Below are 19,664 nucleotides of genomic sequence, written 5' to 3'. Positions count from 1 at the left end.
ATCACTGTGGAATCATGGACCGACTGGCTGAGCACAGATTGACAGAGCCAGTTTGGGTCCGTCTGTCTGCCTGCCTGTGTTTCTGTCTGTAGTCAGCGTCCCTGTGCGGTGCCTCTCCCTCCAGTCCAGAATGGCCAAATCTGGTGTTTTTTTAAGTCCATCCCTCTGTCTCTCTCTAACATCCATGGTGTTATTTCTCTGCAGATGATGCTCCCTCTCCTTCTTCCACTCCGCCTCCTTCCGCTCCCGCTGACCTCTCTCAAATTCCTCAGATGTGCCTCTTCATGTGTAGCGCCAAGTGATCCGACCGCGAGAAACACCTGCAACCAAAGAGAAAGAGAGAAACAGAGAGCAGCTTGTTACCGATGCAGGGAGAAAGAAGTTTGTTTTGTCGATTGAGCTAAATGTTGCTGTTAGCTAGTGAGTGCTGAGCCACTAATGCACCCGCAATTAGTATATGTGTAACTAATTCATAATCAGCATTTTCAGCAGCACTCCTAATGACTTCAGCTGCGCCATGAATAACTAGAGAGCCCGCAGATGGATCTGCTGAAACAGTGCGGGGGGGGCACGCAAAACATGTGCTGTAAAATGATCGCCAAATTAGATGAATCGATGCCTCTCATCTGAAATCAGGCTTGCAGAATTGCGAGGGCATAGCTGCACAGTGAAAAATTAAATTGCTCTGGAAGTATGCTGACCTATTTTTTTTTCTGCGAGGGTTTTGAAAAATGTTTGATTATTTCAACATGATTGGCACAAATTGATATAATGTACGCCTTCAGCTGGTGTTTTGTTTATTCCATGCATGCTGACATAAAGATCCCGCCATAAAAAGACATCACTACAACGAGTTTAACAGTGTTTCTGTTGCACGCTCGCTGAACTAACACTACAGCTCCACTCCCAAGAGGAGCGGCTTTCAGAAGGAAAGTGTTGCTTTCTTTAAGGTAATTGGGAGCTGCGTGTTCGGGTGATTACTGTGTTCAGAAATATTTGAGAAGGAGACTTGTTTTAGAGTTTCCAAAAGTGGCTCCATTTAACAATGTTTGGAAGGGAAAAAACGGAGACAAGACGCTGCAAAATTGCTCCCAGTTGCTGCTGCATTTTCTGGATGCTCTTCTAAAATTTGTTCGCCAGGAAATGTGTTGGAGCTCAAGGGAAGTTTAAGTTAACATGCGCAGGACGTATCATTCTGTCTGGTTGAGAAACCACCACAGGCTCAAAGGTTTATTGTCCCATGACGTTATGTCTTGCAGTCACATTTGCAAGCAAATCGCAGAATTAGTCTTTAATTGCCTGTTTTTTAAATGGACATTTGCTAATACTCCTTGCAACAAGCATTTTAGTAATTCCTTAAATAAATAAAATGGAAAAGGACAAATACCAAACTTTGCAAATCAGTTCACTCCAGCATTTCCATACTGTATGAATCCCCAGATCAGAAGTCGGCCTCCCCTTCACAGTTCTGCAACTGTTGATTTTTTTTTTTTTGACACCAGTTTCTGATTGGCTCTTTCCACTGAGACAGAGGCAACTGTCGAAGATGTCCAGATGAATCAGTGTTTGGCCAAGAGGGAGAGTTACACTGTGATGAGCCACCAGTCATCTGTCTTACTGTCACACCTGCATGTGCATGTGCACCTGTATGTGTGTGTGTCATGTGCACTCTAACAAACACACGTGAGGTGAATGAATGGCTCAGGGGATGTGCAGGCTGGGCTGTTTGTGTGTGTGTGTGTGTGTGTCACTGGGGAGTGTGTGTGTGTGTGTGTGTGTGTGCTGAGACAGATGGTAAAGTATGAGTCACGACTCGGGGGCACGACACCAGCTGGCACACCGTGGGTCTGTCTCCTCCTCCCCATTCCCCCCCATCCTCAATCTTCCACCCCGTCTTCTCTGTCTCCCCTGTTTCCCCTCTTCCTTCATCTCAGCAGGGTGTATGTCTGTGTGTGTGTGTGTTGAGCTGGAGGGGTTGGGAGCCTTGTGACACATGACAGAGGTGGGCCCGAATTAGGGATGTGCCTGCAGGGGGGTCTGGTGGTGGGGGGAGGTGGGAAATCAGGGTGGAGGCGGGAGGGATACTGTATTTACTGTCTGTCCAGCTGAGACCTGATTAAGTTGACACTGCCTGGCCCTCTGCTCCATCACACACACACACACACACACACACACACACACATGCACGGATGACCAAGACACATACTCTTTCATACACATTAAGGCAAAGTACCGCAGGTGAAGGGGGATTTCTTTTTGTCCTATCGTAATGAAGCTATACATGATTCAAGAGGTCACATATTCAATAGCTTGTGACCAATTCTGTCAAAGGCTGCAGCTTCCTCTAAAACGCACATGCAGTATAATCCTAAAACAACTTTTGACACTGGATGACACCTTTGTGAGCTTCGTTCATCACTAAAATTGTACAAATTTTGCAAATAAATTTGACTTTTTTTTAAATACCGACAAAACTGTTCATACAGTATGAAGAAAGACACAAATACAATTAAAACTTCAAAATAATACAAATTTGACTCTTTCAATATTCACAGAACTGTATGTATGTGAAAAAAAAATAAAAGTTTAAATTTGTATGTGGCAAGAATTACACAAAAAAATGCGACAATTTGTTCTTGTAAAAAACACTGAATAAATAAAGCAATACAAAAAGTCTCTCAAATTTGGTGTCTATACAGTGTCGACACAAGTTTTCAGCAAGTGTATGTTTTCTTGAGTTTAACTAAATACACCAACATCCCTTCAAAATGACCTTTTCTCCCAAATTTTCACCTGCGGCCCTTTGCCTTAAATATTGCGGTGACTCATGCAGACAATATTGCTCTGAGATCCCAGAGGTGTCAGCGAGGGCCGGATCACAGACAGAGGGGTGTAATTAAAACAGGAATAAAGATTTTTGTGTCTGGATCAAGCTGGTCTTTTTGTAGCGAATAACGGCCGCTGAATGTTCATGATTTTGTCACCGGAGCCACATTTAAGGAGCCCTGCTAATTAACATTTTGCTGTGGTTCATAATTAAACAGAAGCCAGGGTGACTAATTAAGAAGCGCGGGCAAATGACATCCACTCTTCAGAGAGACAAACCCGTGCACCTCCACACCTCGATTTAAGATTAGGAGGATGGCTTCTGCTTTTTAAGATGGTTAACAGGAAGTTGCATTGGCCCGTTAGCGTGATCCATTTCTGCAGATCCTTTAAAGACAGGAACCCATCACCCCATCTACTGAACGACTTTTATGAGTGATTTTCACACTGATGTTGTGTGTGGCAAACTGCCATGCTCTCCTCAAGGACACTCAGGTCACAGGGATCAGACCAGGAATGATCCGGTTTACAGGATAGTCTCTCCAATCACTGGACAAGCCTGAAGCTTTATTTACAGTAACACACAGACCTGTATTTTGGCACACTGGAAGTTCCACAAACACATTTTCCCTCAAAAATGTCCAACACACCAAAAATGGGTTATAAGCTGTAACTAACAGCTCTATTAATGGTGTACAAACGTGAGTATCGTTTATTACAAAGAAAAATTGTACTCCAAATTAATTTGAGTGATGTGTGGCAGTGCTAATGGGCTCTAAAGCCATTTTACACCTCTGCTCCAGTGTGAAAGCAGCCTCCAAATCAAGGCTATGCAACACCATGTGAGGAGATGCACTATTAATATGCTGCACAGGGCCTAATGTGGGTATAGAGCAGAATAAGCACCCTTTGGATTCCCAGTGAAAGACTGAGCAGGTTGGGTCTTGCGTGCGTTGCAGAGGAGCACACATTAGTAATCCTGCCAGCACACTTTTAAACTGGGTCAGGACCAAACACATTTGGGTGTGTTACCAGCATCTTGTAGCACTTCTTTACTAAACCAGACTGTGTACAAAACACAATGGGAAAACATAGCCCGCTGTGCTAGTGGAACTACTTCAAATAACCCTTGGAAAATGGGAGAAGGGAGAGGAAGGGAGAGATGTGTTTTGACAGACCTGTCACAGTGGTTGCACTTAAAAGGCTTGGCGCCGGTGTGTTTGCGGTAGTGCCTCGTCAGCTCGTCGCTCCGGGCGAATCGCCACTCGCAGCCCTCCCACGAGCACTTGTACGGCTTCTCACCTGAGGGATAAAAACAAAAAAACCCCAAAAACATAAGCACCTGTTTCTCAGCTCATACACCAATCACACACTCCTGTGGCCATGCAAATGATCTCTGTGGTGCTGGTGTGGAATCCCAAATCCAAATATTTGGTGTCTTTAAGCTGATATTTTATATATTTTGCAAATTTGTGGCCTTCGTGCAGAGATTCTCTCATAAAAATTACATCCTGCATATTGCGATTCAATTGGAGTTTGCATTTGATTTCAGTGAAAGCTCTCTGTGCCTCCCTCCACTTTCCCCCACCTTTTTTTAGGGGCTGGAAAGAGAGCAAGGCGATGTTTAACACCGAGATGGAGAAGCTCCCACTGGTCTCCGATCTTGCTGAACACGCAGAAGAGGAGTAGAGGGTGGAGAGAAGTGGAGCGAGAGAAGAAGTGGAGAGGGAGGGGGAGAGGGAGGGGGATTAGAGGCAAGGTGGATGAGAGAGTGAGAAGAGGAGGTGAGATGAGACCAGGAGAGGGAAAAGTGGAGTAGGAGAGAAGTGCTGCAGAAGTGGATTAAGGCAGAGGAGGCTGCAGATATGCTGGCAGGGGAGGAGGTCGGCGATAATTAGGCCAGTCGCACGGCATAATGGCAAGAAACCCACAATCTGCCAGCTGCGTCCAGCTCTGAAGATGTCACCTGCATCAGTCACATCCCATCTGGACTGCTGGCTCGTGGCTGAAAAAAGTCACACTGACACACTGACCAGCTCTGCTTGAGTGGCTTCGGCACAAAAACGGGCTTAATTTGTTGAATGCGATTATCAGTAGGGACACAATCAATGGATCAGCTGCTTTGTGAAGACAAGGAAGGCTGAGAAGAGTGCTAGTGTAAAAAAAGAAGTGGTTTGATGCCATTATCTGCACCAGCTGTTGCAGAAATTGACTGATTGTGCACAGGTTTTGTCATGGGGCAGAAGCTAAAAAATCAATAATGCGTATCCTCAATTTGTGTTCCATTTAAAGCATTTGCTCAAATGTAAAGCTGAATGGCACATGCAAAGGCAAAAGGGAAAACAATCTCTCCACATATGACCTGCGAAAGCACTTTCTGTCAAACACACTCAGCGAGCAGCCGTGTTACCGAGCTCTCCATTAACAGGAATCATGTATGTTTTGATGGTGAGAAACAGAGGGGCATTAGGTTACAGCCGTGACGAGGTGATTAATGAACAAATGAGAAAAAGGAACTCGCAAAATGGCAATAAAAACCACCACTATTGAATACAAATTGATAACAATTAATCAATAATGATTGATTTTGACTTTTTTCCCTTTAAATGCATCATCACTAAACATATTTGACACTAAAAGCTCCACTTGGATGTATGAAATGAATTTATTCCAGATGAAATGAGTAGTACAGCAGGTAGACAATGCTTTTGGTTAAGACACCCAGATATTAGTCTTGTCCCCCTGCATGTCCCCATTGTGACATGTATCCCTTCATACTGCCTCACTTCCCAGAAACACCCACAGCAGCAGGTCTGGGCCATCCCGCTCTGGCCAATGAAATTCCCAGGAGGCAGGGATGCCTGAATGTGTTGCCTAGCAACGGGAGTGAGGGGGCGGGGTGTATGTGTGTGTGTGAGAAGGCGGGTGCGCTGAAACATGAGGAGGCAGTAGTCAGTGCAGCTGGCTGGATCTGGCAACGGCATGCCGCCATGCCACCGGCCAATTACCGAGCACGCTGGCAGAGTGCGGAGGCAGTTGCCTAGCGACGGTAACCGTAGAGCTGTGCGGGGCAGGGGGGGGAGGGAGGGAGGGAGGGCCGGGGTAGTGGTGGTGGTAGTAGTGATGGTAGTGCAGGAGGAGGAGAGGGAAGAGGGGCACTAAGAGACCAGAGCCTGCAGCAGTACATAACCACTCAGCTACCGACTCCTGCAACGATATGCTGCCCCCCGTTGCCTAGCAACAGAGCCCCCCCCCCCCCTCCCCAAGATGCCCTCGTACAAACAGGCAAGTAGAGCAGGTGCACACTCGCCTTGTGAAACACAGATTCACACACGAACCGGACGAAGGAGGCAAAAAACAATGTTAGATACAGTCCGACTGATTGGCAGTTTAAAATAGCAATCAGCAACCTAATCCAGTGGATTATCCCGACCTCAGCAGCATAATCTGATTATGCTCTGTTACTTTTGGATTACTTTGCCTGTTAAACATATAATGTAGATTATGAAGCTAAGTGGATTATTTCTTCTGATTTAAAGAATCAGGATTGTGGACAACCATGATTTATTCTGCTTTATTTAATAAAATCCACGTTATCTGACACCAGTCACTCATTTCAGGCAGAAATGATGCACATGATGCTTTTTCCCTTTACATTGTTTTTTTTGTTTGTTTTTTTTTTCTGAGTAATCAAATATGCAATCACATATTTCTCATCCGTAATCTGATAACTGGGTGTTTCCTGAGTCACTGTAATCCCGTTATGTGTAATCTATGACTTCCGAATGCTCACACACACACACACACACACACACACACACGAACGCATACACACTCGCACGCCCTCACCCCAGCCTCTCAGGTGCCAGTGCTGCAGTTAATTGCATTCCCTCCATTAGCTGGAGGTGAAGCAGGGCATCCGGGTCTCAGAGGTCATTAGAGAGGCTCTTGCAGAACGCTTTCCAGGCTCCTGCCCGCAATGAGCACTGCAGGCTCGGAGAGGAGCGAACGGGAGAAGAAGAGGGGAAGAGGTTCAGAGAGGAAGACGTAAGATTGAGGCAGTGGTGGAGAATGTTAGCGAGAAGATGATGATGGAAAACTCAGTCTGAAAGATGAGGGTCTTTAATTATTAGGAAATCAAGAAATTATTTTTTATAACGTTCATGTTTTGAGCAGTTTTAGGGGGTGACGATTGAGTACAACATTGAGCTGCAGCTAATAGACGCTGATTATGTGAGTTGTGTGATCTTGTTAGAATCATTATCATTGTTATTATTAAAAATAGCTGCACTTATGAATGTCACGATTACATTTGAGCAATACTGAGCAATATAAATATCCTGCTAATACAGCTTTATACAGTGTCTTTGGAAATGTGGAGTAAATTGGTAATTTGTTCGACAGAAAACCAGCCAAGTACTTAAAAGTGATCATTTCTGTGACTTAAAAACAACAGTTTGATTTTATCTAACATCATTTATGCAAAAAAAAAAAAGCATCTGGACACCTGAACATCACACCCAAACTTGCTTGTTCCGAACAATATCAGCAGCGACACGTTAGGGTGCAAAGTCCACATTAAAGGATGCCTTGAAAATAGCAGCAAACAGGCTAACAGCTAAAAATTGCTGATCACCAAACTAGGACAAAGAGTCATGATTATGTGATAACTATTGAACCTTAATCTCCAGCAAGTGCAAAATGACAACAGTGGCACTGAGTGGTGAAACCACCAAATACAACACAGAGTAATGTAACGGTGCTCTATTATTGGGCAGATTAAATTAGAACGTATAATGGAAGCCTACACTGCAAACTGTTAAAATTTAGTCGCTGTTAATTCGAAAGTTATCTCATTCGATATGTTTGCTTGTCAACTCTATAATGTAAGTGTCTGATGTCCAGCTTTGCTAGCCTATAATATCCTGTAATCACGCTGCAGACACGACACAGCCGGTATTACTCACTCCTCCTCATCCTCCAAGTTATTCAACCTTTCAAAGTGATGCTCCACGCCAACCGCTATTTTTCTTTTACACCTACTAAGGGCGACGTGGAAGATTTAAGTTGTAACTTATGCCTACGTTGGAACTCCTCAGGTGCAACCCTTAAAATGTTCAGAGCTCATAAACTCAGTCCTAAGTTAGAAATGACTGAGCTAGGCCACATTTGCGCTTATGCATGGCTGGTGCATCCTATTGAAAAACACGCATGTGATATGGCAAAAAATACTGCATGGATTTTTTTACTCAAATTGTTGGCTTCAACCGAAAGAGAGAGAGCGGCATGAAAAGCCTGACACAGAGCGAAATGAGGAGAGAACAAGGGAGAGGAAGAGTGGAAGGATGGAGAGAGTGAGGCAGACGAGGACAGAGCATGGAGGGAAAGAGCGAGCGAGGGAAGAAAAAATAACAGTGGTAGTGTTTTACCCGTTCCCTCACCCTGCCCAAAATCTAATTGTACCACTCCTTATCTGCCATAAGCCTATTCACAAAAAGCTCTACAGGGCACTGTCATTTCAACTCAGCCCGTCTAATTCCAGATTAAATCGTAGCCTTTTCTCTGCCGGTAATTTATGGAAATAACAACTAAGAAAAAGAGGATTTGAGTAATGACATCTTTAAACTTGTCAGGATAATGGCTCAGTGAATGGGGGAGCCTGTGGCACTGCTGTCTTTTTCTGAAGAGGGTCGCTCTACTGTACCTCCCCCATTCCCGTCTTCCGTCTTCATCTACTCTTTGTTTCACCCCACGTCACTCTCTCCTCTTCCTCTGCCTTTTGCTTTAGCTTTTGTGTTTTCTTTTGTCATCTTAGGTCGACCCCCCCCCCCCCCCCCCCCCCTTTGTCATTCTACCTTCCTGGTTTGAATAACGAGACAGATGTTCTTTGGGTAGATGCTTTTATCTAAAGCACCTGAAGTGACAAGGATGAGCTCGGGGGGGAGGAGGGTTCTTCAAGAAACGGAGCCCTTTATGATGCTATATGTAACACTGTGTGCCATTAAACCACTGTGGTATCAATTTTTAAACGATTTGCTGGATAGTGAAGGAAAGGATGCCACTTCAGCTTACAGCTCCAACAGAAGATGGATCTTCCTCAGGTCTAACAGGTAGACCAGTATCAGTTTTATAGCATTAAAAATTAAGTTTTTAAAATGTTGGTGAGAATTGATTGAGTGACAGTTGACAAAATTCAGTTACCATGCTAACATTTGCTAATTAGTGCTGAAGTCCGGCTGAGGCTCAATCAGCGAGGTACTCAAATTCTGATGTGATTACTGCACTCAAACTCAGTATGACTGTTTGTACCAAATTTCATGGTAATCCATCCGATAGCTGTTGAGATATTCCAGTCTTGAACAAAGTGGTTGACCATAAAGAGCCATGTTGCCTCTATGTGCTCTTCATTTTGTGTGTAATGTTCTCATTTTGGTAATTTTAGCCTCAATATAAAACTAAATACTTGCAATCATTGGCTGCATCTCAGGGTTTCTGATTAGTTTGTTTTGCTCTTCCTATCCGTCCCTTTGTTTGTATGGATATTGTGTCTAGACAGCATCAGTGCCACTGATCTCCCAGGGCTGGCTCGGTTGGCATGGAGTTCATAAGCACAGGGCCGATCGACACGCCACACAGGGGAAAATCAATGATGGTGTGTCTGTGCCCTTTGCTCCAGTCAGGCCGATGCCTAAACCTGTGAGTGTGAGCAGCTGACAGGTTGATTTTATTATAGTCACACCCCCGAAAATACAAGAGAGCCAGAGCGTGTAGCTGAATTGGACAGCTTTGGTGATCTGTCAACCATTAAGCTGAGTGATCTAGATGGTGGATGTCAAGAAAAATCCCATTTGGGTGCCTGTAACTGGATTCAGCATGATGGACGCTCTTTGCTGTACCTTCATAGGTTAAAACACATTAAAAAAAAAATAAAAAAAACAGTCCAGACTGCAGTTCACCCTTCTGAGCATGAGCAAAGGCCACCTATCAGATCTCACATTCATCTCATTACACCCTGAACGCCTCTCTTAGAGGGGGGTAGAGACCTACATTTTCAGCCATCCCTGCTCAATTATTTCCACCAGGATTCAAAACACATTGTTCACGCCCTACCAGCCAAAAGAAGAGTTCAAATAAACACTGTTTGGTGTGAACACGACCTGAAGGTACAGAGATGCTGAACCCGAAACCTGTTAATTAATATTGGCAAACACAGACGCCAAACAAGTTTGGCTTCCCATGTCCCTTCATTAGTGGAATAAGCATCCAGATAGTATCTGTCAAGACCTGCCACCCTAGGATTATAGGATTATAACACAGCATTATGTTTGAAACATATTTTCCAAGTTCAAAAATTAGCCCATTACAACCCTTGAAAAATCAGGCAGTCTCCAGCCTCAGGTTGAGAACCACTGACCTAGACTTATAGAAGGCATAAAGGACGGGAGGGCCCGAAATAAACCGGGGAAATGGCGGCCTATCCAGGTCAATCCATCCATCACTGTGCAGTTACTCAGACGGAGGACAGCTCCCCGACAGGGGTCTGAGTGGTTTGGGATTGAGATGGAAGAGTGGGAGAGTTATAGCTCCGGAACCCTCCCCCCTTCCTTCTTGAGAAGAACCTTGACAAGGAGGACCTGCTCTGGTTTGGCTCAGAGGAGTGTTTAGGCGGAAAGAGCGGGATCACAGTTGTGTTTTTTTCTTTTAATAATCACTATTTTATTTTGCATGGTTGTATTTCCATGTGGTACCAAGAGGACTAGGACCTTTAAGCCTGGTCCATGCTTATGGATGCATTTTGTTCCAAGCAGGTGGATTTTCCTCAACTGGATCTCACGTGGAGCATAGATGAAAATGCTGATACCATTCTACATTGAGAACAGCCCACATGTTATGTCCCTTGGAGAAAATGCTTATGAAAAATGTTCACTTCTCTCCCCTCGTAGACCTAAAGAATTATCCAGAAGCAAATTGTCTCATAATGTATGCACGTCTGATTGAGAGGCTGAGACTTCAAGGAAACAACACTGATTGAGGAAAGAAAAAAAAAAAAAACAGCGTTCATCCGAAGGCAGAAAGGGAGCTCCACACTCGGGCTACGTCTGCTTCAGTGTGCAGCAGTCATTTAGCTGCAGGATTGAGTCTTTTTAAACTGTCACCAACAATGAGCGTCAATCAGTCTCATTACCAGCAGGTGGACCGAGTGGCTACCTCTGGTTAGAGAGGCGTCCTCAGAGCTGCCTTGCTGGAAATGTCACTTCCTGACATTATATGTGAAAAGTGCAGCAACAAATATGCTCATATTCACAAATTACATACAGATTATGTCATCTTGTTTTCCTGTATCCATATCCAAGCATGCACATTTAGACAAATAAATGCATATTAATGTGAGCTGTGTGGGCAATTCCAAACAATTACACTGAACCAATCCTGAAGCTAAATGACGGCTGCAGAAAAGGTTGTGCAAGCTCTTATTGTGCTTGCAAACCCAAAATAGCTGAACAATATTCCACCGCTAACAAAGTGCTGCTACTATACTGCTTCTTCTTTCGCTAGTGCTACTAATAGCACAATTACTGCTATAAAAAAACTCTTTCCACAAGCTTATGATTCATTCTCACCTGTGTGTGTCCTCTGATGGGCCTTTAGGTGGGAGCTCTTGGTGTACACCTTCCTGCAGCCGTTGAACTGACAACGGTGGATCCTCTTCTTGTTCTCCGGTAGCTCCCCCACCCCGATCACACACGCCGCCCCCTCCTCTTCATCTTTCATCCGCATGGGCAGTGCGTGCGCCGCCACCAGCCGAGCCGCGCTAAGCCCCACCTTCCTGGCCACCAGCTTCAGGGTAAGCGTCCCATCGGCTGAGGCCGTCAGTGTCTGGTTGGGTTTGACAAGGTGCCGGCCCAGTTCTGGTGAAGACGGGGGCGTCAGAGAGGTGACGGCGCTCAGCTGGGCCTGGTGGACCCCTTCCATCCCTTCCACATTTTCAAGCCCCTGGCCCTTGGGTTTGAGGTCTCTTTTCATTGCACCCGTGGAGGGAAAATTCTTCCGTGTTGGGCAGAGGACCACTGGAGGTGGGCTCGGCGGCTCAGGAAGGCTGGGCAGCAGGGCGTCCGTCAGCTCCTCCTCGCCGTCCTCCTTCAGGTAGGCCGGGGTTAGGAGGCCATCCAGGTCTTGATCGAAGAGCTCCGAGAGACGCTTGGGCTCCGTCTGCAAATAACGCTCCAATTCTAGGCAGGTCTACAAGAGAGAAAGTGGGAGAAAAGACTCAATTTAGACTAAATTCAGATCAGTTCGCGGGTTTGGGCATCTGCGCTGAAAATGCCCACCCTCGCTCTCAAATCCCACTCGACAATTTCAACAGGTATCGGATCAGCCTTTACACGCTGTGGAGAGAAAATCTGCATGGTGCCATCCACTCACCCAGACAGGCAACTCAGCAGCTCTGCCAGCTGTCACATGCGCACACGCACAGATAGCCACCAAGACAGCCAGGATTACCTGGCAGCTCCGGCAAGACGGCTGATTACACACTGATTGATTGCAACCGCTGTAGCGCCGAACAAAAGCGAGGCGAGTGCATCGCAGGAGGAGAAGTCCTAAACTGTACGGAACTATCAAACAACATTTTATAGAGCTTTGACAAGCCATGTGCGCACCGGCTTCCACTGAGCCAAGATAGGAAGATTTATTCAGCTGTAGTTATGGTCTGCTTCATCCCTATTACTCCAAACACCTCTCCCTGTGGAGGGCAAATAAAAGGCTGCATCCCCGATTTGTGTGAACTGGCATCCTGAGAAGTCTATTACTTTACAACAAGCCGGCAAGGTTCTAAGAGGAGGAGCAAGCAAGGGAGAGAGATGCTCCATGTCCAAGGATGAAGCTATTATGTTTGAATGGACGGCGCCAGTTTGATCCCAGGGATCGTTGTGTTTCGCTTGTAGCCACTAACCTGTTTTGACAGCCGAGATGGAGGCGAGCGGCTCTGCTGGGTGGGTGCAGCTCGCCACTTCATTTGTGTGTAAATAGGCACTGACAGACAGAGCAGCTAGTTCCATTATCAGGAATAAGGTTGTACAGACTGAACACATCAGAGACATTTACAATCTTTCAACCCCCGCCCCTTTCCTTGTTTGCACCTTCTAAAAATAAAACCGCACTTTTTTTTCTTTTCTTCTTTTTTGGAGGGTGGTGTCTGTTGCTAGGGGAGTGTGATCTCCCCTGTAAGTTGTCTTCTTCCAGGAACAGAAAGGGATTTGGAGTTGTCTTTTGACTGTCTGCGCTATTTGCATACTGACATCAAATTAAAAAGCTGCTCGAGACCACATCTACAGCGAGAAGTGAAGATAACGCGGCGTGCTTCCTCCCTGCACTGCACGCCTACATGTTTTTATTTTTTCCTGCGACGGCTTTGAAAAATAACGTCTTTCATGCAGTGTGTGAGAGGTCTCTGCTGTTTCCTTGATGGCTGCGGCCAGTGAATCGTGAATTAAACAAGAAGAGGATTTTTTCCCCTTTATTCTTTCTTTCCGAGCACAATTACATATTGAAGGCGGCGAGACATGATGAAGGGAATAGCATGTGTCTGCCTGAGAGGTACGTGCTCTCAACACGGCCGGCGCTATCGTTCAATCCCTCCACCTGGCCCCACGCAGCTCTCTTTCACACTTATTTTCGCCATTACCCTTCTCTTTCTGCCTCAGCCCCTATCGATTCCCCAAAATCACCATTTTCTCTCCCCTTTTTTCTCCCTTTCTCCTCACTGTCGTCTCCTCCTCTCCCAAGGTGAGGACTAATTATCCACTAAAACCAGCCAGTCAAAGGGGACTTTGTTCAGCAAAACGCTTAGGCCTGCAAACCAAGGTGAGCGTGTGTGTGTGTGTGTGTGTGTGTGTGTGTGTGTGTGTGTGTGTGTGTGTGTGTGAGGTAGAGATAGTTCAAGGGAGCGGAAAAGAGGATAGAAACGGATAAGTGCGAGGGGGCACTGAGTGGAAGGTGGAGAAGACGGAGGAGGAGAGTGATGGAGGGACAAGGTAAAGGAGGCAAGAGGGGAGAGGGAGAAAGAGCGAAGGACGGTGTTGACTTCATTTTCTCCGTGGGGGTGAATCCTTTTTGGAAGTGTGACATTTGGCATAACAGGATCCTGTCAGCGGGCGAGCCACAGGCCTCACACACAAACAGGGCTCACGCACGGCAAATGTTAGGTTACGACACGCGAAGGAAGGTGGAGTGTGTGCATATATGTGCGTTCTGTACTGCACATGTGTGTGCACACAGAACATGGGATGTTTGACAAGGTAAGACGGATGAAAGAGGGTGCAGGTGAGGGGGCTGTAGGTACGACAGGCTTATTGCGCCGCTCTTTCTCTCCATCCGTCTTCCTCTTTCTTTTCTTCCATCACTCCAAGATCCCCCCACCCCCCATCCTCGCTCCCTGCCACCACCCTCCTCCCCCAGGTGGTGACATTAACATTGTAAGAGAGAAGGTCATGCAGTTGATCAGCGGTCCCTGTGTGTGTATGTACTGTATGTGGCTGCATGTAATTATGCTAGTTTCCCCGTGTGCGCACACGATTTTGCAAGTGCACGTGTGTGTGAGCCGCATAATTATGCTGCGCTGTGTGTAATTATGCAGCTCTTGTATGTGCGTTTGTGTGAACACCTATGCACATGCAGAAACGCGTCTACTTGCTGATCTCGTGGCTGAAAGTGAATGTGCAACTTTGCGTCTGTGTGCGTCTGTGTGTGTGTGTGTGTGTGTGTGTGGGTACAGGCAAGGATGCATGAGCCAAAAGCATCGCACTGTAGCCAAGATAAAAGAGAGCTCATGGCCCGCTTCAGCTCTATTTGGACAAACGCCGATCTGGAGAGCCAACATCAACTGGCTCTGCATAAAGCCTGGGTCCGTTTCCTGAAAGGCTTTCGGGATGATTCCTTCGTGCAAGCCAGGATAAGCTGAGACAATCCAAAAGCAGCTCCAGCAGCCCCACCTCCACCTCGAAAAATGGAGAAAATTACTTTGGTGGCGCAGGGTGGCGCGCTGACCTGGGACGGTCGTTCGACCCAGATTCACGCTTCCATATGCTCAACAAGCGAAGTCATCACCAACTTCAGGAGCGCTCTGCTGAAGCATTTTACTTTTCTGTGTCCACTACAGCTACATTTCTAACGAGGGACGGGGGACAGAGCTCAGCGCGGAGGCAAAGTGATCACTCAATAAGCCTTTTTTTGCAGCAGACGTTCCGACTCGTCGGAGAAAGAGGAGTGCAGGTGTTGCTAACAACATTAACATGTTCTATTCAAGTGTCCCATTAATCTGTCACAAAGAAACAGAGGCAGCTGAATGCTGCTTACACCTGCGCTGTTCCCACGTGTCTTCCATGAAAAAGGCTGATCAAGGTCAGTCAAGAAGTGTTTTCTGCTCATCACAGGTTACGTAGTGTCTCCCTCACTTTTTGAGAAGCTGGAACCAGCAAGTGTTTGTCTTCAGTAAGTAATTTGCATTTGTTTCGGATGTGTTGAGCACAGCAACACGCAACTGCAGAGTTCGGGTCACTGTCAGCCTTCAAGAATGTTTAAAAATACATGCTTTTTGGGAAAAGGAAAGTACTGGATAATAAAAATAGAAGCTCTACAACAAGGGGAAGAAGTGATGCAAAAACACACCTGAACATAAAAACACAGCCACAGAAGTGTCAAACAGGGATAACATTTCACATTTAACATTTTAGCTTTGGTCAGATCACTTGAATCGCACCAGAAATTTGGTGACCACGAAGTCCAGCAGGCCGAGAGCTGTGAACCAGTCTTAATTCACTAACTTCTACTTTTCATTCCCTGATTTCCCTGAAGTTTAACAAAAGTCTTTTTCTCTCCTCCTCCTCCAAGTCATCACTTCTCCTCACTGCCTCGCCCTCGCCACCCCTTCCATGGGGCCCTTGGCCTGGCAGCTGATCCTCTCTCCCCGTCACATTTGGCCAGCGCCAAGCCGCCTGCCATCACCATCAAAGTGCAGGCTGCCTCCCAACTGTTAGCACCCCGCTAGGCCGCTAATAAAAAGCCTGGGTTATAAATATGAACAGAAGAGCATGCATAATGCCCTGAAGGAAGGCCCAAAACACCACTAAACAGATAAATGTAATGGGGCGGATACGCCTCATTAATTTTAGGATAACCGTGTTTAGTTTTTACAGATGCCGTGATAGAGACAAGGTGCTATGAATAATATTCAGAGCCGATGCTAGCAGGGTTGAAAAGGGCACGACTATACGGGGGGCCCTGAGCTGGAGGGGGCGATGCAGCACTATTGTTAAATGCACTGAGGATGGCGGAGGGGTGCTGTCACATCTTTTAAAACATGACCAATGATTCCCTGCAGCACCTTCCTTGCAGGGTTGCTCCATTCAGGATTATAGTTATATTACATATATATATATTTTGCTCAGAATTTAGATCTTGGTTGTTGATCTATATTGTTAGACACATAATTCTATAAAATAAAAGAATGTTTTTATTAGTTTGTGTAACTAGTCACAAAATGCCAGGTGAAAAGAAATATAACAGAAATGTCTTTTGTAAGTAATTGTAAGGAGATTCATGAAAGCAATATTTGTTTTAATTTGCTTTGATGAGAAAGTATGGTCTATATGGTAAATATGTGGCAAGAGCGTGTAGATGGTTCAAGAGGCTTAGCATAAAGACTGGAAACAAGTGGAAAGAGCGAGATTGCACCTCCAAAGCTCACTAATCAACACATTACATCTTGTTAGTTTAATCTGCACAAACCCAAACTGTGAAAACATCAACTTGCCCAGAGTTATTTGCCAGACTGTTTCTTGGCTGGGACCAGTAGCTTGCTGGAGTCCTTACCTTTGGACAGAGTCATGCTAGCTGGCTCCCCCTGTTTCCAGTGGAGCTAAGATAACCAGCTGCTGGCTCCAGCTTCATATTTACAGTGCAGACACTACAGCGGTATTGATTTGAGTTAGAATCTCAAAGATTTTCATTTTCATTTAAAATACATTAAAATATTGTAATATTTATATATTTGCAGTTTTATGAACCTGACAATCCCAGAAAAAATGCTGTGTAAGGTTATTGTTAATACAAAGCATTTGCTGCACATTAAAAGCATTTAACTGATAAAATGTGAGTTTAATTTTTGTTAAGCAAAATCGTGCAAATACAAAACAAGACAACAGTCATTTATTTTGCATTTCTTGACAGCAGATGAGTTTGAAATATTGCAGGGAGTCAAAGAACAAGGCGGAGCAGCCACAGTGAGCTGTTAGATGAAGAGCTGCAGGGGACAGGCTGCACACCTCCAACTTCTCAGCGAGGGAAAAAACTTCAGCTGCACTGTGCTCTGCTGTCTGCAGACTCATGCTGTCTGCTGACCCATGCTGTCTGCAGATTCATGCTGTCTGCAGCATAAATCCGATCATGACTGCTCTCAGAATGATGCAAAAGGCCAATAATTGCCTGACTTCCTTATTAATACATTTTATTAATAGTTTGTTTTGCTGCCTCCAGAATGATGTGATCTTCAGCATTAAACCTCATTTGCTGTCACCACCAGTAAGCACAGGTGTCACCAGAACAACCAGGACTCTGCATGATTGCCCCTTACAATAAGTGGATAACTGCATTTTCAAAATGTCAAACTATTGGTGTAACAGCAGTTTTGTTCTCAGGCTTTCTTCAGATACACGTAGCTTCCTCACAATGCATTTTTGCTGTGTTGGTTTGGGTGGCTGCATACGTGTATTGTGGCGTCGACTTCTGATGCGTTCACCACAGCAAAACAACATTTGCACAGAATGCGCTTTTGATTGTCATCATCATCTTCCTCAAATTGGAAAAAGATTCCTTTTCAGCACCAACATGACATTTTGATTACTTGGTTGGGCCACTTTTAAATCTAGCAGGGGTTTGATTACTCATTTTAAAAGTGAGTAACATTCAAGTCATGGATGAGTTAACGCCAGCTTCTCCACAGCTTTGCTTCTCTCCTTTTGTTATTTCACGTTTAACTGACAGCCTGTTTATTGCTTGTTGCATGCTTTTATTCAAATCGTGCACTGTCATTGGTCACAGGAAATAAGACGGCCTTTGTTTGACTCACAGGGTGTGAATGCAATACCACTGCGAGACCAGCTCTTATTAAAATCCCTCTGAGAAATTAATCACAGTGTTTCCCTACAGGTAAGGCTGCACATCGCTCACATCAGCTGTCACATCAAGAGGAGAATCAAAAGGAAAAAAGTAGTAATTTTTGCTCCCTCTGTTTCAGCTTTAGTATCTATAGAAAATTAGCAAACATGTCAGCTTCTCTTCACTGTTGTTTCAGGACCATGGACAGTGCTGTTTGTTGTATGTACAGATTTTGAAACAGTATTATTGTTATTGTTATTTAGCCTTTCTTTGCTTATTGCATGGTTAAATCAATGAGTTTTATTCTACAAAAAAAAAAAAAAAAAAAAAAAGCCCTCGCAATTTTCTAAGAGCCCCCTGAGTCACTTCATCCTGGCGCCGGGCCTGGGTCCTTATTTTCTTATTCCTTTTATTTCATTTTTATAACTCATTCTTGTGCTTTACCGACTCTGTTTACAGCCATCTTTGTTATTGCTATTTGTAATTCAGCAACACGCCTGTCACTTCTATTGAAGGAAAAGTTTAGGCAGGCACTTTATTCAGAGAGCAGCGTGTAAGTGTATATGTGAGCGTGTCTGATCCTGCCGTCGCGTGTCATAGGGCCTGTGCCTCCCATTGATCTGGTGAGCCGGGCCAAGCCATCACTTTGAGTTGACAGCTAAATGACCAGTAGCCCTAGGCACCGGCCATCTCGCCAAAAGCCTTTGTGTGTTTGCGTCGCAGTGCCTAATCGATACGAAATGATACCGCGCAGGAGCTCATCAGCGGTGGCCATCGCAGCTGACAGAGATGGTAATCTATAGCTTCAGTGAGCAATACTTACACAGCACCCTCCTACCCATACACACATATGCAAGATCTCCCAAAAGCGCTCCCTCCCGCCTAAGCTGCCCTTCAGGGTTTTTGCTCCTTCCCGTACACTCACTAAGAGCTCCAGCCCCCAGATTTCAGACTCCTTGGAGAGCAGCATGGCGTCATCGGCGCATCCCAGTTGAGCGGGGAACCTGCCTAAGGGGCCGGGAGGAGGGGAAGGGCGGGGAGATAACGCCTCATTTTCCTCAATGTTGATCTGAATAGCAGAGCGCCCTTGCTACACCCTTTTACTCTCAACGGAGAGAGCGGCAAGGGGTGCGGTGTTTGGCCAGGAGGGATCTTCGAGCTCCTGATGGCCCCGACGGGGCTCCGGAGCAACGAAGCAAAGGAGAGACGGAGGGAGCAGAGACACAAAGAGAAAGAGCCAGAGGGCAGAGACGAAGCTAATTTATCTGCCTTCCCAGAGAGCAGAAGGAAGAGACAGACAGGTGAAAGATGAAGAAACGGGCCTTCATACAAGCAAAGAATTACATTTCAGATGAGGTAAAGTTTGAAGAGAGTGTAAGAGGTGAAAGGTGAAGCCACAGCGTCTTCCCACATGCAGATGCAGAAGCAAAAAACAGAAACATTGCAGCTTGGAGGAGGAAAAGAAAGAGAGGGAAAGACGCGAAGCCTGGAAAGCCACAGACAGGAGACAGGAGCCCTCCTCCTCACTGACTAACAGCTCCATCTCTCCAGGCAGCCGAGCCTCACCGAGCTACAGATAACACACCGCGGAAACAGCTTAATTACACACACGGCCTTATCAGACGACATTAGCCTCACAGTAATAATCAGGGCCGCCGTCAAACCCTCCGTCAAAGCCTGGCAAC

The 19,664-nt window shown here is 45.6% G+C and overlaps 1 protein-coding gene across 1 annotated transcript in view; it reads right to left on the bottom strand.

The window, feature by feature from the left end:
- Positions 1-268: 268 nt before the first annotated feature.
- The window catches only part of klf7a (Kruppel-like factor 7a), a 32,527-nt gene continuing 13,131 nt past the window's right edge, over positions 269-19,664 (bottom strand). The window contains exons 2-4 of the mRNA XM_041966404.1: positions 11,448-12,066; positions 4,005-4,128; positions 269-320 (exon numbers count right to left, since the gene is read on the bottom strand). Of these exons, the coding sequence (XP_041822338.1) occupies positions 269-320; positions 4,005-4,128; positions 11,448-12,066 (795 nt within the window). The remainder of the gene's footprint in view (positions 321-4,004; positions 4,129-11,447; positions 12,067-19,664) is intronic.

Source organism: Chelmon rostratus, chromosome 24, assembly GCF_017976325.1.
Source record: "Chelmon rostratus isolate fCheRos1 chromosome 24, fCheRos1.pri, whole genome shotgun sequence".
NCBI lineage: Eukaryota > Metazoa > Chordata > Actinopteri > Chaetodontiformes > Chaetodontidae > Chelmon > Chelmon rostratus.
The sequence above is the reverse complement of the archived record's forward strand: the minus strand, read 5'-3'. Positions and strand labels throughout refer to the sequence as shown.